Source organism: Notothenia rossii (genome assembly GCF_949606895.1).
Source record: "Notothenia rossii genome assembly, chromosome: 3".
Classification (NCBI taxonomy): domain Eukaryota; kingdom Metazoa; phylum Chordata; class Actinopteri; order Perciformes; family Nototheniidae; genus Notothenia; species Notothenia rossii.
Genome location: NC_136901.1, coordinates 7,337,173 through 7,360,616, shown reverse-complemented (window position 1 = coordinate 7,360,616; position 23,444 = coordinate 7,337,173). Strand labels below are relative to the sequence as shown.

The following is a 23,444-nucleotide window of genomic DNA, read 5'->3' as shown; positions in this document are numbered from 1 at the left end:
TATTTGTCTCAATCAGTGTAAACCCTGGAGATAGGATACTCACTGTGGGAAAAAAAGCTTTCACAACATCTCGCACACAACTGCTCTTTGTCTAATCTTGGAACAGTAAGAGGAAAATAGAAAACAAAAAGAATAGTTGAGTAAATTGGATTTTTGTTGATGTTGTATTACAGATGTTCCCATACATAAGAAACATACAGTACACTAAGAAGAGTAGATATGTGCTTCTCGCATGTACGGTTGATCCAGATGCAGATGGAAATAAGCTTTTAGGTGAAATCTGGCATAATAATATTAATATAAATAAAGATCAAATTGCATTGGAATTTAAATATTCAATAAAATAAACTGCACATTTGTAGAATGTATATAGGATGTTATATTGTATATGCATCAAATACTCAATTTATCTTTCTACCAATGATTTGTATTTATTTACTGTTCCTGTTTTTATTTCTATTATATTTATTGTATTTTAGTAGTTAATAAGCCAGACTCCTCAAATCAACCGTTGATCTCCATCCTGAATGTGGACAATTTTGCATTATGAATTCAAATGAGATTTTGAGAATAACATGAACAAAGATAATTCCTACATCCTGACATTTTGCTCAGGATCTGTGGAGATTTATTTATGTTTTTCTTCATAAAGAATATCAAAAAGGAAACTGAATGTTCATATCCTGTTGCTGAAAAATGAGCCCAAAGGAATAAGATGCAATCGTGCGCTTGATGTGATCGAGCTACCGAATCTGGCTCTGTTTCCCACCCGAGTGCAGCCGAGGACATGCGGCCCTCACAGACGTAATATAAACAATGAGAGTTAATACCTGTTAGTGTTACCTCGATGAATTATCAAGTCTGGTGAGCAAATATACCCTCACATACTTGCACAACTCGTTCAAATAAGCCGTGGTTTTGCAGCTATTGTGCATTTAGCTTGGTGCACCCCCATCAGCGTGTGAGTCCCGCTCAGTGCTGAGGTTTAGGGAATTATTTATTTGGAATTCCAGGTCAGGGCTTCACACAGGGGCCCCGGGGGCTCCTGCTGAAAGAGGGGCTGCTGCTACTGACCCTCCAGCTTCCTCTCCTCTCCCACAGATGCCTTTTCTGCCTGCTTTGATTTCTCCTCACAGAGGCTTACTCCTGTCCAATCTTCACTTTTATTTCCAGACTTTTATCAGAAGAATCCAAGCTATATATTCCTCATTACTTTTTCATCGCCGGACAAATGAGGGCGTCAAAATCAGTGTCCTCTTTCAAACTGCTGATCAAAACTCAGTGTTTTATGTAGATTCCTGTTATTGTCTAACCCTAAACCCAATTTACATCCCAAAAACTATCTCAAGAGGATACATCTTCATGTGTTGGAGGCCATACAACAAATCTAACTGACCTGGAATAACTAAGAAAGCTTCCCTCCCTTCAGCTCATTCACACTGTTGCAAAAATAACTTTCTCTACTGTACATGAAGGTAGAGGGAACTATAGACAACTGGACACAACCAACACAATCAATCAAGTGTAACTACTGCCGTTGAGTTCCCACGATGACACACATTGTTTTTTCTTCAGCGAGAGCCCCCTTCTTCCCAGCCTCTTATCTCCTCTCCTCCCTTCAGTCAGGAGTCACCACTATCTGCTGGGAGCAAAGAACACTGCATTTAAATTGGACTTGTCTTTGTTACTCTTTCCAAAGCAACACTGATTTGTAACTCAATTGCGCAACGAAGCACAACATAAACGTTGGCGTTCAGTTTCCTTTAAGGGTCAGGAGGTCAGTACAGTGTAAGGATTAGAAGTGAAGTCATGTTAAGGCAGTGACAGCGATGCAGAAACACTATACTCTGAACATCTGTTCGGCATTGCTCAGACAAATGACGGACACACTCTTCTGATTCCCGTCAAAGGCCTCTCTTTGTGACCGCCTCTATGAAAGCAAACCCATGTCACATAAATATGACTCCTTGCCCCTGAAGAGTGAAGTGTTTTAAACCGGGGGACCTCTCACCCCGCGGCAGTGAGGGAGCAACACAGAAAGAGACAGCAGGCATTTTAGACCCAGCCGGAGCTCTGCGGCTATAAATAGAAACATATCTCAGCGGAGGAACACTCAAGTTCCACAAAATAGACAGGGAGAGTCGTATCGGTTGCGTGTGTGTGTGTGTGTGTGTGTGTGTGTGTGTGTGTGTGTGTGTGTGTGTGTGTGTGTGTGTGTGTGTGTGTGTGTGTGTGTGTGTGTGTGTGTGTGTGTGTGTGTGTGTGTGTGTGTGTGTGTGTGTGTGTGTGTGTGTGTGCAGCTCATGCAATTTAACTCCAGGTCAAAAGTGATGTGTGTTTAATTAAAGTTAGAGTAACATCAGACTTTATCCACTCATCAGACAGCCATTGTATTGAAAATGCTGAATGGGAATTAGTATCACAATGTGTTACTGCCACCTAGTGGCCGTTTAGAAAATAGCTCTTTGTGACTTTCCATCACACACCTTTACCAATATGACAAACAGGAACTGATTTGCTATATAAGTTACTGTATACATTTAGAAGTATAAATCTAGTTAGCAGTACATTTCGTCACAATACTTTTATTGCATGCCTCTCAGTTTGCCTTTCCAAATATGTACTTTTCCCCAAAATCCTATGAAAAGTGCCATTTTTGTACACCAATAAGCATTTCAATTTGTCAGTTTAGGCAATACATTATCTAACCTTTTAAATACTTGATCTTATCGACATTTGAAATCCTTTTATTTGATGGGTGTAAGTTAATGGCAAACACATTTAAAACAGTAATTTTGAGTTATATTGAAGCCATTGGATATCACCATGATTGTGTCTTCGTACCCCATTACGCTGATGCTTCCCTTCAATCTTTGGCAAAAACATATCCATAATATAACTTTGAAGCTTCTAATCAAGGCTGGGAGTTTCAGGTAGAACCAGATAGAGGCTAGCTATACATCACCTCTTACATTCACTTCTGCAATTCTTATATGTTTGATCATCATCCAAATGCACATGGCTTTTCTCTAGAAGTGCAGAAAAACTCATTGCAAGTAGTTGTTTTTACCACAAGAGGGTGCCAGTAGGCTTCTAATACATATTCCTGGAGTTCGCCGGACTTTGGGAACATTCAGCACTATCTGAAGGCACAAATAATGGATCACAGTGTGAGTGTGGGTGGGCTGCCTTGTGGTCTGTCACAGCTGCGTACATCTGTCTCCACGGCCTCTCTGTGTCATAAGTATCTTACAAAAACATTACACAAGCACACAAGCTGATAGCAGCTGCAGGCAGAACATGTTTCACAGCGCTGGGGCCAAATCAAAATGCATTGGACAGGGAGGGAAAACCCAACAGTGGGATCGTAGTCCCTGAAATGTATTAAAACACATTTCAGACAATTATAAATAAACCTCACTAGACCTTCACTTAATCAGTGCACAGATACTCTCTCTCCTTACAGTGAAACCCAATAAAACCTTCTGGTGAAATGTTATTATTATCGCACACTTGCAAAATATTCTCATGCCGTAAGAAATGTTTGTACTGTCACCAACACCCATGGATCCATCCCCCCCCCCCCCCCCCCCCCACACACACACACACACACACACACACACACACACACACACACACACACACACACACACACACACACACACACACACACACACACACACACACACACACACACACACACACACACACACACACACACACACACACACACACACACACACACACACACACAAACATAACAATGTGTGTTTGTACTGCCTTAGTAGGGAACAGCGTCACTTCCAAGCAGAGATCATATTCTCTCCTGCAGAGTACCTTCCCAGAACATTCGTTGTGTGTGTGTGTGTGTGTGTGTGTATGTGTGTGTGTGTGTGTGTGTGTGTGTGTGTGTGTGTGTGTGTGTGTGAGCATAGGATATTCGTTTTTGAGAACCAGTAATCCCCCCCCCCCCCACTAATAAAAACAGTATATTTCCCATACTTTTTGGACTTAGACTGGGTAAACAATGTTTTATTTTTCTAGAGGAGGGGTCTGCCTTTGGGCTTCAAGCTATTTATTTTACTTTTTCTAATAAATACATTTCCCTTTTGCCACTCTTAATGCATGATTGATAGAAAACAAGAGCAAATCAGCCTTAATGCCAGCTCAGGAGGGGTTTTACATTTCTGGACACCAGGCCTCAAGTAGGTCTTTCCTGGAAAGATTCCATCAGTGCAGGAAGTAATATGTTTGACTTTTCTAGCAGCGGTTTGTTTGCAATAAACAGAAGAAGAAGCTGGTGGTGAACTTGAGCAGCGATGGCCAACATGGCTTAAGAAAACTGATACAAAGTTTACTACTGTGTCTCCTTTTTATATATCGCAGCAGATTCTTTCAAGAAATGTGTATCAAGTCTATTTAAATCATCGCTTTGGCTATTTGATAATCCTGTTGTCACCGTGCATCATCTTTCAGCCTCATTACTCAGGCACTCAGCTGAATAGAAAGCAGATGCTTTGTCTATTAGAATGTATTATCTGTTATTCCCTCTCAGACACTTTAAATCAACAACATAGGGGGATTGGATGTAGCAGCCCAGGTGTGAATTAGAATGCAGGGATTCACTCAATGAGATCCTTCAACACAAGCCGGGGATGAAGAGAGACTAATTGACTCAAAAAGGAGAAATGTATGGCTGTCTCTTCCAAACTGTAGGTGGCTATGGAGATGCCTGTGCTTAATGCGGTTCACAAAGAGGTGTGTCAGTCTGGTTTCCCGCTGCGAGCTGAAATTTGCCTTAATTTGACCTAATTGGAGGACGTTGGCAGTCGCAGAGCTGGCTGCCAGGTTTGAAAGAAGAGAGCGTGGTACACGGAGAGCTTGGTTGGAGCAGAGATATGAAAAGGAGAGTATGAAGAGAGTAAGAGAGGGGGAGAAAGTGGCGGGAGGGAAAGAGCCGTGGAGAAATGGGGTAAAAACATTCACAAACACAAACACACCTGGGTTGGATTAGCTCAGGCTAGCAGGGAGGCTGCGTGTTAATGGAGATTTAATAGGCTCCGAAAGGACTTACCGCAGAGCAACATGTGTGTGTGTAGATGTGCAGTGTGTAGATTGAATTTAGGTTGTGAACTTTTACCTGCATGTTCTCGTGCCAATTTTTGCTTTATGAAGTTATGCATTCTTTATTTTCTGCTTTATGCTGACAGCGAAGACAGTCTGCTATTGAAAAGTGCTGGAAAATCATAACTCTACAAAATATATGTTTGGATTTGGTTCAGTGAGTGCGCTTCAAAGGATTTAGATGGAAATCTACACTGGATTTAAGGATGCTGGTAAACTGTATAATTCATGTGGTGTTTCAAGCCTTTTTTACATAAACACATGAAACACATTTGTATAATTCTGCATGGCTAGAAAGCAATTGTTGGATATTGAAGATTTGCGATGCTTAATCCTACCTCAACTTCTTATGTTTATATAATATTAATTATAATATTACATTCATGGATTTCCTGAATCCAACCCTGCAGACTCCCCTGTCTGTGACTATGAGGTTCTGTCTGTTTGTTGCCATGGCGACAGTGATGTAAACACGGCACTGACCGTGGCTGTAGGAGCGAGAACAAAGACAGCATCCTTCTCAAACGTAAGCATCAGGAGATAGTTTATATGTTCAAAGGCTCTGACGCAGTTAGCGCTAGTTCTCGCAATTGAAGAGAAAAAAAAGAAGAACCTCGACTGAAATGATAAATAGCAGTAAAGATGTTGAGAGGTACAAAATGCCATCTACATGAGACCTAAACTCACCTAACATTTGGCCGCATAATGAGACATTATGGATAGGTGTGGAAGAGGATTTGTGTGCATAAGTTGTGTCACAATACATCCTTGAAACGTATTTCGTATAAGCTGTGGAAAAGTATTGCGGGAAAAAAGCCTTAAAACGTCACTATTAATGCAGGATTTCTTTAATATAGCGAAAAGGAGAGATACTACCTTCATACAAACACACACAAAGAACAAAAGGAGTGTGCATGAGGCTGAACATCAGCTGGACAGGTTGGAACAGGCAACCACTTACTTCATGGTTAAAATGACCTAACAGAGGGAATAGTTAGTGCAAAGCCAAGGTTTGTGTGTGTGTGTGTGTGTGTGTGTGTGTGTGTGTGTGTGTGTGTGTGTGTGTGTGTGTCTAGCATGATATGAGGTGGTGGGAGTGTGGGCGGAGCCAACAGGGGAGTCGAGCTGGATTCCAGCTGCATTCCAGCGACAGAAACAGAGAAGGGATGGATCTGTTGACCCCCACCTCCTGTCTTTACTCTACTTCTTCTTCTCATCCTTCCACACACACACACACACACACACACACACACACACACACACACACACACACACACACACACACACACACACACACACACACACACACACACACACACACACACACACACACACACACACACACACACACACACACACACACACACACACACACACACACACACAGGTGAAGCTCACGTTAACATGGCAGTACTGTTGGAGAAATGTAAAACCTCTTTAATACATATGCGTTTCAGTGGGTTTGCAAACATTAATTTAACTTTTGTTTGTGTGGTAAATAAAGCTCAACCCTGTCATTGTTTAAAATGATTCCTAACTTCAATAAATCCCACAAATTAATCCAGATATAGTTCATTCGTCTTTGCCATCGTCACATTAGTAACTTTGAGTGCCACATACACCCTCCTGCTGCCATGTGTATTCATCCACAGCGGGAAATAGTCCCAAACAAATGCTATGCTAAACTCGTGTTTGACTAAACCCCACAATACCAACTGCCTTGGGAAATTACTGGGATTTAAAAAGGTGATTTGGAGATTTTTTGACAATAACAAAAAAATAGAAGCGCATAAAACCTTACATTTTTTAAGCCTGTTTCCAAGGAACAGATTCGTCTCCATGCATATTTTTAAAATGTAATTTACATGTTGCATTTTGGGATGATTCCACAGTTTATCCCATATTATCTGTGTGACGTGGGAAAGAATCCTTGCTGTCACTTGAGAACAGAGCATTCTTAGAAGGCTGCTGTGTTTATACTGCAGACTAAATATTTACACCCTGAACTGAGGCCGCTCAGTTTGACTGTGATAAAGGTTTGATATGCTTTAGGCCAGGTGACTTGCATACTGCAGAGATCACACACAGCCACACATACACTGTGTATACAGCTAAGCTAACACACTGAACATAGTGTCTGTGGATGCACATGCACATGTAGGCATGCACTCACTGTATGCATACATAAATACACGTGTGCATTCTTGTAAAGGGAGTCTTAAACACACACAGTGATAAACATAGATGAAGGGTATGTCCAAGCAGTGTCACTTGTGCTCGTTTGTTATGGTTAAGGGTTCAAATTAGTTCACAGTCCATAGGAGGCCTGACCAAAGTCACACTGACGGATTAACACTGACACTGCATCAGCTGCTCTCCATTGTTCAAATACAAGGAACAATTAAGAGCAAGGTGAGGTGGAACGGGGTAAAGCGTGGGACGGACTGTACCAAAATACACAAAATGGAGAAAGTGATGAGTCTAAACAGAGAATAAGAAGAGTTGGAAGATAAGTCAACCTTTTTATTTTACTTGCGGCCAGAAACACCTGAATAATAATAATAATAATAATAATAATAATAATAATAATAATCATGTGCATTCGAATTGGAAACAGGTAAAGTATTAATGCTGATTATCACAGCAAACAAGCAGAATAATGAAGGCAGTTGAGTGTGTTATACTCAGCCACTCATATGTCCTCGCCTCAGGTGCTTGAGGGATTTTATTAAACTGGATTTGCATAAGACAAAGCGCTGGCAACGCTCAGCAAACTCATTTCCATGTGAGCAGGCGATTGGATGAGCATCACCTATCAGCAAACTGTCCACAATATGTCACTGATTGCTATAGCTGTTGGCAAGGAATGACATTTGATCGCGCTATACTATGATTACGTTAAGTCCTGAGGTTAAATGGCTAGATCAATTGTTAGAGGTCCCAGGGACACTCCTTGCAAGGAACTTTCTGAGACAGTCTAAACCAGGGGTGTCAAACTCAAGGCCCGCGGGCCAAATCCGGCCCACAACCTCATTTTATGTGGCCCACAAGAGCTTGCAAAGAATATAATAAGTTTATTATACGGTTACATTGAATCTTGAATCTACATGCCACTTTACAGAAGCACGTTGCCGATAAACTACATGTCCCACAATGCATCTCGTTTTGTGACATGCGCACTGAAGAGACTTGCAATTATTTCTTCTTTCAGACGTAGTTAATTATGAGGTTAATACCCTATCCGATAATAATCCAATTCAGAGGTAATCATATAATATACTACATTATTTATATAGTCTTAAAGGTACAACCGGCCCTTTGAGTGCAACCATAATGCTGATGTGGCCCGCGAAGAAATTGAGTTTGTCACCCCAAACAAAAACACATTTCTACACCTATCTTCTAAGTAACCTATTTCTTGTGCAAACCTTACTCTAAGTTTTTATCCAAATTGCAGCCAGAAACACAACAAATGTCACCCCTCTACTTTGAAATATCCACATTGCTCTTGCAAAACATATTTCTCTATAATGCCTCAGTTCATAATGTTTTTTAGTAGTGCACATTTGCCATTAATTACATCACTGAAAACTGTACGACACACAATGAACATTGAGCTTTTCGGGCCCCTGGGGGCACAGTTGTTAATGTTACGTAATGCCAGGGCCAACATCTTGGACTCGGAATACTTCAAACCAAAAGAAAAGTCTAGTTTATTAGAGTTTATATAGTTAAAATACTCGTAAAGTCAAACTCAGAGCATAATGCGAGTCCCAGAGTGGCTGTTAATCCCAAACATCCATGATGGCAGATTCACACACACACAAAGTGTTTGGACAAACGTGCCGAGAGAGATGCTATCCTTCAGTTTGAGGAGGCCGAGCCAAAGCACCGACGTCACATCACTCATTGGACATTTTATTCTATTATTGAAGCTCAAGATTCACTCAACACAGAGGGAGAGAGAGAGAGAGAGAGAGAGAGAAAGAGAGAGAGAGAGAAAGACCTCAACGGTTGTTCCTTCAGTTTACTGAGGAGTTAGTCTAAAGCCTGCACGTCAGGAGGGAGGGGACAAAAGAGAGAAGACAGAGTTTTTGTGTTGATTTTCATAGTGTGCATCTCTTCATGTGCTGTCACTTTGTATTAAAGGGGCCCTATTATGCATGTTGGGGTCTTCCCTCTCCTGTAGTGTGTCATACAGGTTTTAGTGCATGTAAATGGTCTGCAAAGGCTCACTGTGGGAAAACCTTTTTTAGTTTGCAAGAGAGAGACAATAAAGTTTCACTGCGTTATGTGGATCACACATTAAATACATTTTAGGCATAAGAATACTTTCATCGGAGACATACAGATGTTATTTTTCCACAATATGTATAGTTCCATTTATAGATTTGGAGTTCATCTTTTTAAACTACATTTCTTAAAAACCAAAGACAATTATGTTGTGTTTTGTATCTAAGCTCCTGTTGATCTCACCTCGCCCTCTGTTTCCCATAATTCTTTGTGGTGCTATGGCAACAAGAAAAGGCTATTTTCTGCTGCCAGTACGCAGCATTATAATACAGAAATCTCATCAATTATTTTTCCCACGGCCTTTTTCAGTGTTTTCTCTACAGTTTGATGTAAACATATTTGTGAACGGCTGCATTTTTTATAAAACTACAATAGTTAGAACCATATTCTTCAGACTTGACGTTGCACTAGTATTTGAAAACATGTTAATGACATAATTTATGGTTTCTGAGGGATCGTGGCATATTACTGGGTTTAAATGATATCATAATATATGCTCGCATGTGGGCATGCACACACTATCACAGAAATACACACGATCTTGTTATTGTTCTGTTCGATACAGCTGGTGAGCTTAGACACCATGGCAACTGTTGTGGCAGAAAACATTAAGGAGGCGTGGGAGGTGGAGGACACTGTGTGTGTGTGTGTGTGTGTGTGTGTGTGTGTGTGTGTGTGTGTGTGTGTGTGTGTGTGTGTGTGTGTGTGTGTGTGTGTGTGTGTGTGTGTGTTGTGTGTGTGCTTTAAGGTGGAGGAGCTGTAGCTGAACGACAAGGTACATGAAAACAGACCTTATTATATAAGGGTACTTAATTTCCCAGGATTCACATCATTCATGTTCAAGTGCTTTCATTGTAATTGATACATTAAATAAAAAATAATTTAAAAAAAAGGAAAAAAAACAAGATAAAAAATAATATATCGATTTTTGTAATATATATAAATGACTCAAAACAATAATAAAAAATTTTTTAACATGAAATAAATACATAATTCGTAAAGTGATAAATAAATGAAAAATTATGAATAAATACAAAGAAAAATTCAAAAGTAAATGTTTTAAATATACACTGTGAAATGGTTAGATAACAAACAAGCCAGAAAATGATCAGAGACGACCTTCTCTTGCTTAGTTCCAGTCTTTAAAGCACCTGACCCAAATAAAAACTCTCCCCAGCATCACTGAGGGATTCTCCGGAGGAAAGCTGCCAGCCGACCAGTCATCCAAACAAGCTGACAGAGCGGCAGCGGGAAGATGGAGTGAGAGGGGCGGGAGGTCAGATCACCACATGGACGGCGAGACGGACAGATGAGGCCAGACACATAAACATACACACATGAGTGGAAAAACACATAGGCGGTCTACACGAACAACTTTTCTTTCTCACTTTGAGATGACGTCACTAAAAGTGTGGTGATGAAAGCACAAAGGCTCTGAGGTATGCAAGCTGACAGAAACACATGCTGGTCTTGGGGGGAGAACATGTCAGACTAGTTACATATTTGAAAACATATATATCATGCTCTGATTAAGACCAAGACTACTACCTACCTTTGTTTGGAAAATAAACACGTTTCTCCATCTACTTAAAAAGCTATTCATCTGACGTCAACCTGAAGGAGCTTTCTCATTTGATGCATTCAAACCAACGACAGGAAATGACCCAAAACAGAAACAAAAGCATTTGTATAAGATGAATGACTGTTGACATTTGATAGCGAGCGTTGTTTGGAGAGCTTGGTGAAACAAAATGGGCAATCAACAGGCGGACTACAATAAGAACGTTTGTATAAGACTTGGCCAAATGTTTCAGATTCCTACGCCACCTATCTTGGTTTCAATCAATTTCTCCTCAACAGCTTCGAAAATAGATGACGTGAGATTACTCCGTGGACAAATGACAGCTTGTCCTCGCAGTTTGAGGCAGACTTGTTGTTTCTTCTTCACATTCTTCCTTAAATGAGAGGATTTCTAAATGCAGTTTGAATCAATTCTTCCAATCCCATGTGGCACAGTCGGTTTTAAATATTTGTCCTTTGGATGTTGATTTGGCATTACGATGGTTTTCCAAACGTATCATTTTACAAACTATCTTGTCCACGTACTGAGTACAACTAACCTGTGACACTCACCAGACTCGTCACTCAGCTGCCCTATTTCTTGTGCAAACCCTATTTATCCAAATTGCAACCAGAGACTCAACAAATTGCCCCTTCTTACTTCGAAAAATCCACATTCCTCCTGCAAACACATTTCTCCATCATGCAAAGTCAGATCAGGTCCAAGCATTTTTACTTCGCACACACTTTAATGGAGGTGGTATGGAGATGAAAGCCATATAGGCGAGCTGCAAGACTACCCAAAATCCTTCACTTCCAACCCCCCCTGTCCCTCTCTCCCCTCCTCTCTGTCTATTGGCCCTCAGGACAGAGTATGGAGATTTAGGACAACTGGGTTGGCCTGTTGATAGAAGCGCCCAGATTGAATCCAGACCAGCGCTGTCGTCACGTTGTGTGTGTGAGTGTGTGTGTGTGTGTGTGTGTGTGTGTGTGTGTGTGTGTGTGTGTGTGTGTGTGTGTGTGTGTGTGTGTGTGTGTGTGTGTGTGTGTGTGTGTGTGTGTGGATGAGTAGCTCCTCTAAAAAAAACTGATTTTCCGTCGGTCTTCTCTGGAGGTAGATTGAGAGACATAATTCCTTAATTTATTTGTTTGTGTGTCTTCTGTGTTTACCTCCAAAGTGAAGGAGTGCAGCACTGTCTCTCTCTTTTCCACACACACACACACACACACACACACACACACACACACACACACACACACACACACACACACACACACACACACACACACACACACACACACACACACACACACACACACACACACACACACACACACACACACACACACACACACACACACACACACACACACACACACACACACACACACACACACACACACACGCTCACATTCCCCAGTTGTAAGGTCATCCCCCAGAGCTGCTTTGTGCAGCTCCTGCTGTAAATTCGTTTATGTGTGCCCAGTTTTTACCATTCCTCCCCACCCCTCTCCCCTTTCGCTCATTTTCTTTCTCTTATCCTCGTTCTACACGGTGTGTTGTGAAACCAAGGTCAAAGTTCATCGTCTGACGAGAGAGTCAAACACTACGAGCTACCAAGGAAAACACTCCGTAGTTTCACTCATTTCTCCTCTTCACCAAGTGCACAGTTGTCATTTACTTCTGTTGACTTTAGCATTATTAGCCTAATTGGGCCCCTTTAATGAACTCTGACTTCATGCGAGCTCGTGAGTGTGATGCAACACATGCAAACACTTCAATCTGGGCCTTGCGACATGTATTTTATGAGTGTTTATTAAACAGATCGAAAGGCCTCTGTCTCTGTCATTTACTGGATCGTCTTAAAGCACTTTAACAGAATACTTTCCGCACGATGGAGTGATTTCACAACTCAGGCATCCGGCCTCTGCAGGAGGGTGCTGCACCTCCCGACGGGACGATGTAAACATGAGCAGTCCGCCTGCATTAAAAGGCTCAGGAATGAAAGAGTAGCCACGCGGGTTAACAGTAAAATAATTGTTTTAACAGAGAGAAAAAGAAGATCGCTGTAATTACTCCTCAATGTCTCTTTTGTTGCCTAAACTCCACTTGTCCTCCAGATCAACACTTTAATAGCAGGGATGTGATATATCAGCACAAACAGGCCGCGCCAAATTCAACATTGGAAAATCCTGCGTGCTTTGAATTTGATATATGATCACAAGGGGGGCTCATTTCAGCATCATTTTAACAAATTCAAGATGATATGAGAAGTGATGGCCAGATGAAGGGACGTGGAGATTCAGACAGTTTGGCTTTAAAACCATTCAATTGTGTTGCAACGTGCAGTAGTAGCTCGTAGCGGCCAACATGCGTGTAGAAACACACGTCTTCTTCTCCTCTCCTCCCTCTTCTCCTTCTCCAGCAGCCTCTCACTCCCATCGGCTCTGTGTATTGTGTGTGTCAGCCATGGTCCTACTGGGACAATTGAAACTCCATTTTAGGAAACAAAGGGTCTCCAACAGCACCAAAAAACACAGCTTCCAACCTCACGACTGCACTTCAGTCACTGTTTTGACTGAAAAATCATACATTCCTGTTTCTCCTTCCTTTCATATTCCCTCCATTCTGTCCCCGAGGGAGGGGCTGTATTAAAATCACATGTGCGTTTTATAGGACTATTTTATTCCAGGAAGCATCAACAAGATCATTATTTCACTTGACAATAGTTAATCAGTTTTATTTGTGTTTTTTGCTGCTATTTTAAAACAAAATGCGTCAGCAACGTGGCTAGGATCAGTAAAGTCAAGCTTAGAGGTTAGATGGGAAGTGCATGATTATGTCCGGTGGCCAACAGGAGCAACAACTATGCAAGTTAAAAACACACATGTGCCGAAACTCATGCAAATAAAGAAACATCTTCACCAACTTGACAACACATGTGCAGGGTCTAGAACAGGGGTGTCAAACTCAAGGCCCGGGGGCCAAATCCGGGCCGTGACTTCATTTTCTGTGGCCCCGCAAGAGCTTGCAAGGAATATAATACGTTTATTATACGGTTCCATGCCACTTTATAGAAGCAGGTTGCCCATAAACTACATGTCCCACAATGCATCTCATTTTGTGACATGCGCACTGAAGAGACTTGCAATTATTTGCCATGGACTTCTGCTGCCTTTCAGACGTAGTTAATTACTAAGTTATTATCCTATCCGATAATAATCCAATTCAGAGGCAATAATGTAACATAATACATTATTTTTATATATAGTTACAACCGGCCCTTTGAGTGCAAACTTTATGCGAATGTGGCCCGCGATGAAATTGAGTTGGACACCCCTGGTCTAGAACAACCTTCATCAACTTCACAACGCAGTTAGTTATGAAACAAACTAACTCGGTTTTCTGCATTATCAGTGTCACAAATAAACAATTACCTCACATCAGTAGCTATTTAATCCCAAATAAAATGCATGCGGCTGAAGAGAGCAACATAAAGGGTTATTGGCTCCACCTTCTGTCCTTATTTCCTTCACTCTAAAGACAAGCAACTTTATACAACACCTCGAATGTTTGACCAACCTCATTTAGATCTGATAAGCAGTGAGCCATTCAAAGAGCTATTCTCTGTAAGAACAGGTTTTTTTTGTCGTGGGTAACTTTATAACACTGCATGTTTGTGATGATGCCTGTGTGAGATACACACAGCTACTAAAGTGTAATGGAAACGCATCATAAAGTGAGCCTGGCCTAACTATACCGTACTAAGCCGAGTGAGGCCCTGCAATGGATATGCGCCTGGTTTATTGCTGAGCCTGGGCTCCGTTTGTTATCTCGAGATTTCACAGCAAAGTAAGTGTTCCTCTTAAGTTCCCAGCATTCTTCAAATTGCTACGGCGCTATCTGATAAGCAGGGAGCAATTCAATGTCCTTTTTCTTACACGTATTGACTCAAATGTACTGTTCAATTAGAGAAAAGAGGGTGGTTCGTTTGTGTTTTGCTCAATAAACACACTCCTGCATGGCAAAGCAAGTGTGTGAATGAGTATTGTTCAGCCACTGATAACATCGTGTTGTGCTTTTTTTGTTTTGCATGCTTCTGTTTTTAGATGCAGATTTCCCAATACTGGTTCCACATTAAGCATCACACAAACCGAGACATCCCCCCCCCCTGCTGAAATCTTCCAGTGGTGGACTGGCCTTTCATGTTTGCCCTTAAGAGCAGATTTCAGAAGGGGAATGCCCATAAATAAAAGTGACCATAAATGACTTTTACAATGGAAGCAAGCGATCACAGTTATGGTTCTGCGGTTTGTCCAGTAAATTCTCTCCGCTTTGATTTATTTGCTCCCGTAATAAGGCCTACAGCAAGCCATTCGTCACAGTTAGAAAAACCTTTCTATCTGTCGGATATCAACTTTCCACAAGATGAATTGGTTTGTTTTTAACTTGAGCATGATGTTTTTCAGCTAACTTCCAGGAATTATTCTTTTATTTTGTAATTTAAAGCTATGATTTGCAGAATAACAGATCAGAATAACATATGTAATTCCCTCGTCACACACAACAAAAACAGTTGTAGCTCTTTGCCATAAACCATACAAAAATCCAGAACATCCCTATATGGAGTTTACAGAGACAATCTTATCAACTGTCTAGGCAGCTCCATTTGTGGTTCACTGGCATGAAAACATGTGAGTTGATAATCAAAATCTTCTTCCGTTAGTCCTCCTCATCTAGTGCCACTACCGTCCCTCTCTGCCTCTCTGATATTCAGTGCTAAATAGCTTAAATATGCTGCCAAAAAAAATGCATAATACATGTAGGAATGTTGGGATGATTCAAACAACTGTTGGAAATAATTACAAGATATCTCATGTAGGCCACAATCCATGACATTATAAAAAAGAAACACAACATGTCAAAAATATAAATAAATACAATTACGTTTTTTTTTTCTTACACCATTTGTTTCAGTAATACAGTTGCCATCTGATTTGTGCGTAAAGATACAACCCTGACCAAATGCGGTTATATTTTGAAAATCTCTACCGGAAGTTCTAGCTCACACTGTCGTTGACCTAAGTCTCTCTGCCTCTTCTCGCTGGGCTCAGCATCTGTCTTCAGCCGAGTCCACGGAGCGCGCAGTATGGATCCGTTACGCATTACGCACTATGGTGTCCGTTCTGGCACAGTTGGTTTTCTGACACGCGCTTCTGACTCGTGTAAAGACGTCAGCTCTTAAAAAGCTGCAGCGACTTGCAGTGGGAAAACGATTGTCTTGAATGTAGAAGAGGGAGAAGAGGACACTTCTGTTTTTCTACGCTCCACTCAGCCGCGCTCACACTCTTTTTCGGATTTATTTTCTAACGGGATATCATTTGTTGCATCTCCATTTCTGGTCGTTTACTATATGTGGATACTTATCCGGCACCATGGGAGACTCCGTGTTCCTCGACAGGCAAAATTCCTATCTCGTAAGTACTCGGTTAATTGGCTATAAATACATTTAAAAGACCCTGACGTGTGACGATAACGCGGCTTGAGGGCTCACACCTTCTGTTGTATGCGAGTGCGCGTGTTTTGTGTATCTGTGTGCGTGCTTGTGAGGAACAGAGTGAGAGATGTTTATCTACTGCATTAAAATGACTTTTTGCATATTAAATATAGATCGTAACACTTAAATTGTGCCTTTGCATAACTGTTTTGCATGGACGTGAGGATATGCAAGAAATCACTTTAACTTTGAGGTTAAAAACTAATAAAAAGTATGTCCCTGTTAAATATGAGTGACAGCATTTTTTTTTAAAAACTGAGTGAAGAAAAAGGGGCCTCTGCAGGCAAAAGCTTCCTGACATGTGGTGTATAGAGCATGCAAACACACAAGACCACACACGTTTCCTGACTCGAAGAGGGGACTTTTGCTCTGCAAACCGCTCAGCTGAGACACAGAGCTACAGGTGTTGTTGCTCTGTGGCCACATGAGGGCAAAACACACAGATATGGGTCAATGCCGAGAGGAGCGATGGGAACTGCACCTTCAAAATGAAACCCTCAGCATTTTGGAGCTCAAGTTTGGCAGATTGCAGAACAGGTTCATTTCGAATGTGGGAATGGAGTTGTGTCGTGGATTTAAACCTGCACACATGCTAGTGTTTTATCATCCGCCCCCTCTTCCCTCCTTGTGTTTCCATTTCTCCCCCTTCTCCTCCTCCCCGGTGGTGAGGAATCCTCTGCTGACTGCTCCAGCGGCCTGTCTCCTCTTTATGAGCAATGTTTCTGTGGCTGGAAGCCCTCATAAAGCTGCAAGCATTGATTGGAAAACAATACAATTTTCTTTGGCTCGGCTGGCAGCACGCTGTGGTCTGGACTCTGGGCTTTGTAGTGTGAAAGCAGCCGGCACACTATGCCCACAGTAACTGCATCAAACAATCTTCACTTCACTAACCAAACTGTTCTTGAGGCCCTCCTCCACTGCATTGTATGTCATCCCTCTAAAGAAATGACAAATGGGCTCTTATTTGTTTATTCAAGTTCTGGTCTCCTTCTGCAAACTTGATAAACACATGATGGAAAATATACATGAGTCCTGTCAGAATGGGTAATCTGATTACACATAAACAAACGCAGGACAGATACATATTTCAAATTCTAGGTTACCAGACTGCAGACACACAGGGATGGAGAGGGCGGGGAGACAGAGCCGTGAAGAAGCAAGTGAGATAATCTTACGCTAGCGTTTAATCCTCCCTTCGGGGTGGCCCCCCCATTTATTCCACTTGCAGTGACATGTCAAGTATTCTGCTTATGGCGTCAGAGCATTGAACTAATGGAGTATCGATTGATATCACATCTGCCTTCTTGGAAGGAATTTGTGTTCCAGCATTACGAGGATTACCCGAGTGATACGCAGGCAACTTTTTAAGTCAACGTAAGCAAGATTCATCTCACGCAGAGGAGTCGGAAAGAGGAACAAACCATCACTAAATACCTTAACAGATCATTTCAAAAGTATACTTGTTAAGTTTTTTTGAATGTTTTTGAGTTATTTGCACGTGTATTATATCACATAATGGCTTCATAGAAATGAACCACAAGGAAGTATTAAAAGACAGGAGTGTGGTTTAAGTGAGCTAATCCTGGAGCCACCAAACCCTGAGGCTGTGGCCAGGACGTCAAATAAAGTCATACTTCTACACTTCAAAGAATTCCAATGAAGGAGTTATTTAGGAATCCAATGCTGCATGCTCAGTAAACCTTTAAGAGGAGTGTGAAAAGATTTGAGATTGATTTTTTTGTAAGTGGCTGGACTTAAGAAGACAGAGAGAAACACAAAGGAAGTATTGATGAGATGATGGATCACCGTCCCCCTCTATCGCTTGTTCCTTCTTCAGCTCTGTCTCTCATCGCTGACCAAACGGAACAACTCTTCCTCGAGCAACCCTTGTCATCCAAAGTGCAGCTACCTGTTTAAACAAGCATCCCCTTATTGTCTCCAATTGTTCCCCCCTTTGCACATTCTCCCAGCGTTTACTTCCATTGTTTTCAGAGACTTCAAATTCTTCCTTTTCCCTCCCTCCATAAAGCACGGAGCAAACACGCTCTCCTCCTCCTCTGCTTACCTGCTGACCTTGTTCCAAGTCAGTAGGTGTGTTTGTTTTACTCCCCTGCCACTCCCAGTACACACAACTCTGGCAGAAAAAGTCACAAAGCCTTGACTGAAACAGCAAATTGAAATGAAGTAGATAAATCATTACTGAGTTAATCCGAAAGATAATTGATGTTATCCTTGATGCTCGAGAATGCACGTGTGTTTGCGTGAGTGTTTGTGGGCGGATGGCATCAAGCATCCATGCGTCACCGGTACATCGTGTTGATTTACATTTAGTACAAGCTTTCATACTCTGACCCAAAGTGAAAACTTAGCAGGAGTGGACATTTTGTCAGCAGACACGAGGAACGCACGCACAGATACTGAAGCATTTCGAAAATGTACAAATACAAATAGGTTTTCACAGGCTGCGCTATCCGTTAATAATATATGTCAGGCTCGTTGACCCTTATCACGGCATGTGTTGTGCGACAGGGCCCTCGACATTCTTTAATCTGGCACTTGAAAAGGATTCCTGCTCTAATGTTGCATATGTGGCAGGAAAACCCCTCCTCACGTTCCTCAGCCGTCACTTCTGGCTCGTCATGACAACAACTCGTCTTTCTCTCTAGACCCCGACTTGTTTTATTATCAACAGCGAAGGAGAAGTCCGCCCTCCCTAAGACTTGTCTTTTTATGGAGATGGTCGAGGGAGAACAGAGCGGAGGAAACGCAGAGGAGAAAGTTCTGGCAAGATCTGATCCGCTTGTTTTTCGAGGGAGACGTGCTACCAGAGGAAGCAGTCTTTCTCTGGGCCTGAACAAAATATGTGATGTTTTAAGGAGTTTGATTTACAGGCTGAAGCTCTTGCCCTAGTTTCCTCCTTTGCTTCAGTGAGCGGTTTCTTTTTTTCTGGCAATGTTAAGGGAGTTGGTCAGCAGGTTCAGGAAAAGGTTAGACGTGTTTCCTGGCTGTTTGTGTTGAAGCCGTGAGGGCATCACCGCGTTGCTGCGTGAAGTATAAGATCATGGTTTAGGGATTTTTAACAGCATGTTCCCCTGGATTTGCAGCAAAGCGGCGTATTGAACAAAGACAGAACTAATCAAATCCTGGGCATTAAGAGTTTTGTAATCAATTTCTTCAAACACACACTGACGGTAGCACTCACACCCGCTCAGCACACATGAGTCACGCACACAAACTAGATGCTTAATAATGAGAACAGATTGTGCCGGAGAAATCCCCTGCTCTTATTTTCAACACCTTAGACAGCTGTTGCGCCCGGGCTGACCTTTGCAACACTGCTACGGTAAAAACAAACCAAATCTCCTGCTTATCGTTGTAAACAAACCAAAAAATAACAACAGTGTATTTGCATTTAATAGCAGTTTAAGGATGATTAGCTGTACTGGCAAACATGAGGCTGCGGGGCAAATCACATTTTTCTTAGCGTTAGACATTTCAAGGAAAGTTTCACAAAAGGGTCAACGAGTATCATGTCATCTGTTTTACTGAGTGTCTCTAAAGGTGAAAGGTCTCAAGAAAAGTATCTGTTTTTGTGTAGGATAAAGCTCATGTAACAAGCTGTGCCACAATATGTTGCTCTACCAAACATTAAGAAATGAGGGCACACATATATAGTAGATTTGGAATACGGTGAACCACAAAACACATTTTTTAACAAGCTATGGTTCTAGGGACGGAAATTAAACCTGAAAATAAGCGTTATATACTCTCTCTCTCTTTAAAGGGAAAATCAGCACATGCAAACAGCTGCTGCGTACATGAACTGCCCGACGGTGTTAGTGTAAAAACAACTCAAACAGACAGACCTATAGAAAGAGATGGACTGATATAATCAAGACTGACAGACACCGATGAGCTGACAGACAAGAAGCAGGAAGACACATTTCCAGTCTGGTGACATCTCAGAGAAATAATAAAACCGAGACAAGGACGCCAGGAATAACACATTTTTTGCAAAGAATAAAACACAAGACACCCATACTATTCATACATGCAGCGTCTCATGTGCCTGCTGTGCACACATTTTCATTTAATGTGTGTGCCCATGCATCTGACTTGAGCAAGTTATAGAAGAAGTGTGACCCAGGTTCAAGGGTCCTTTGACGAAAACTGGATTAGCTGCTCCCAACGCTGCCGCTGGAATGTGTGGATCAACAAGTGTGTTGTGGCAGAGCACACACACGCCCATTTCATCGTAACACACTCGCTATTTACCTTCCAGTCTATTACAGTCTGTTAATATTCTCCCACTCCTCCCCTCCTTCCGCTCTCTGTTTTCTCACTGGGAGTAGAGTCAAAATTGGATTCCACGAAACCAGCTCTAGAGGGTTTTTATAATCATTTACCCAGTGTATGGAGTGCTATTGCCATGCATCTTGTAAACACTTGTGAAGAAAAACAAGCTGGCATTGCATTTAGCTTCTTACACTACATAAAGTTGAATAAAAGGAACAACACGGTAAAGGGAAACGCTAGATCGATGGGAAATCCTCTGGGACCGTTATCACCATGTGCACTGGTAAAATGATGAGTATGTAAACAGGAAACACGAGGGCCTGCACACGCCGAATGATAGATGAGTGGATGAATGACTCTGTCCATCAAACAGTGGGTGCATTTTTTGAGTTTTTAATCAAAAGCAACGTCAGAAGCATATGTCCCAAGGGTTAGTTAATAATCTCCTTTTATTTGGTCCTTTCCCAAAAATGTGTTCTTAGCTTTATCTTATTGGTTGCAGTGATCAAAAGAGGCATGTTTGTTTATTCCCTCAAACCTTAGAACAGATGGATAAGAGGGGGGTTGTTTCAACAAAAAACATCTGTGTCCTTATATTTAAACCTGTTGACTGAAAGCTGGCATCGACAAGTTGTATGGTCCAAAGTTAGACGTTTTAGTTTAAGAAATGGATTTATATCAGTTTGAAACTTTACAAGCCTGGTATCATTTTTAAACTAATCCACTCTGATGATCTTATGAAAACAGTGACATGTAGTTCCTGGAAAGCACTTGGCTGTTTTGGGTCAAGTTCACACTCCTCTGTGCCAAATACAATTAAAATAAAAAAAGTTAGTGCAGTAGCTCAAGGGAAAAAAGCTAAACGATCAAAATCTTCTTAGAAAAATAGTTTTTTGCACGCTTACATGTTTTCGACAGATTCAGGGAGTGAACGAAAATGATTAAGGGGGAGAAAGGGTCAAACACGGGGAGGCAGCAAAGATCTGATGAGTACATTTGAGAATATTTTGTTGCCATCCTATATCAGCGCAGGATCATGTGTGTTGTGGATCTAGTTTCCCATCCCTTCCCACTGAACAAACCCGAGAGAAACAGAGTGTGTGTTGAGTTTTGATTGCTTTCTCGGAGCAGTGCCAGTGGGAAGGTGATAAGTAGTTTACCATGTTAATTAAACACCCCATTAGCACGTATCAGCCTCTGTTTAAAGTGTTTTACACATAGTCATTAAAGTGTTTTTTACTGGCACGTATTCATAAACACACACACACACACGTTTCGGTCAGTTGAAGGTTGAAGACAGTGGCACTGGAGCGCTTTGTTCATTCCCTTTCCGCTAGGAAATCAATAATAGACCAGCTGACCCCAATACGACCTGCGTTCCACGTGCACAGAGGCGTACACGCACACACACACACACACACACACACACACACACACACACACACACACACACACACACACACACACACACACACACACACACACACACACACACACACACACACACACACACACACACACACACACACACACACACACACACACACACACACACACACACACACACACACACACACACACACACACACACACACACACACAGTAGCGAGAACAAAGCATTGCTGGGCAGTGGCGGGCGTGGCGTGGGTCTCCAGGAAGTCACACTTGGCTAAAACTTCCTGGACTGAAACGAAGCGGATGGTTGTAAACGTTGAATTAATTACTCCTGAAGGGATTTCTCCTTCATGCAGATTCATCGTTTTTGATGACATCACTTTGTTATTATCAGAGGACGGTCAGTTTAAGGCATTCTGCATAATGAGTATTTCTACTTCTGTACTTCTACTTAAGTAACATTTTAAATATAGGATTATTACTTGTAAAGGAGTATTTTCAGATCATAGCATTTCTACTTTCACCAATATCTGCTTACTTCTTCCACAGTTCAGATAACTTCAATTTTTTAAAGATAAATCACTGAATTCCTGATAACTTGGATTGCCCCAAAATGTCCCTTCCTGCAATAATCAATGACACATTTGAACTTTTCAGTGGAACCTCAATGGAACCATGGGGAAACAGAGAAATGTCAATATGGGACAAAAGCAGTTGGACAGATGCAAGCCCATGATGTGCATTTACGAGCGTCAAGCCTGAACAACACACTGTGTAGCTGCTCAGCCATCAGTAGTCCCTAGGGGCTCTGAAGGCCGTGTCTCAGACCGGTCATGGAAAACTCTGAATCCAGATCAGAAGCTACAGTCCAGACTCCACTGTCTCGTGGTGGAGGAGCCCTGGGGTATACAACTGGCCCTGATGCTGCATCACAATGTCAAACTCACAAAATAGTATATTTTAATGCACATTCATGTTTTTCTACCTTTTTTTTCAAACGCAGTGCAATCTTCTGAACATATGTGCGACTGCATGCGTGGCTCGTGACAATTTCCTTGTGCCTAAACGCTGCCATGTGTCTCATAAAGTGACCACGGCTCTGCCTGCACTCTGTCATCTCCATCAGCAACAGCAGCAGCATCATGTGGATCCTGAGGAGCGGAGCAGCAGGTTATAATCCCCGCTCTTTAACTACCTCACAGGATTAACCACCAGGAG

The 23,444-nt window shown here is 41.8% G+C and overlaps 2 protein-coding genes across 8 annotated transcripts in view; one reads left to right on the top strand and one right to left on the bottom strand.

The window, feature by feature from the left end:
• The window catches only part of LOC307034294 (FERM and PDZ domain-containing protein 4-like), a 382,085-nt gene that overhangs the window by 77,189 nt on the left and 281,452 nt on the right, over positions 1 to 23,444 (bottom strand). The window lies entirely within an intron of this gene.
• The window catches only part of LOC307034296 (rho GTPase-activating protein 6-like), a 56,354-nt gene that overhangs the window by 7,746 nt on the left and 25,164 nt on the right, over positions 1 to 23,444 (top strand). The window contains exon 1 of one of the 4 annotated variants that reach the window (XM_079673065.1): positions 16,096 to 16,455. The exons of the other annotated variants lie outside the window; for them this stretch is intronic. Within the exon in view, the coding sequence (XP_079529191.1) occupies positions 16,414 to 16,455 (42 nt within the window). The 5' untranslated portion in view covers positions 16,096 to 16,413. Of the gene's footprint in view, positions 1 to 16,095; positions 16,456 to 23,444 lie in introns of those variants that run through there. 4 annotated transcript variants of the gene reach the window in all.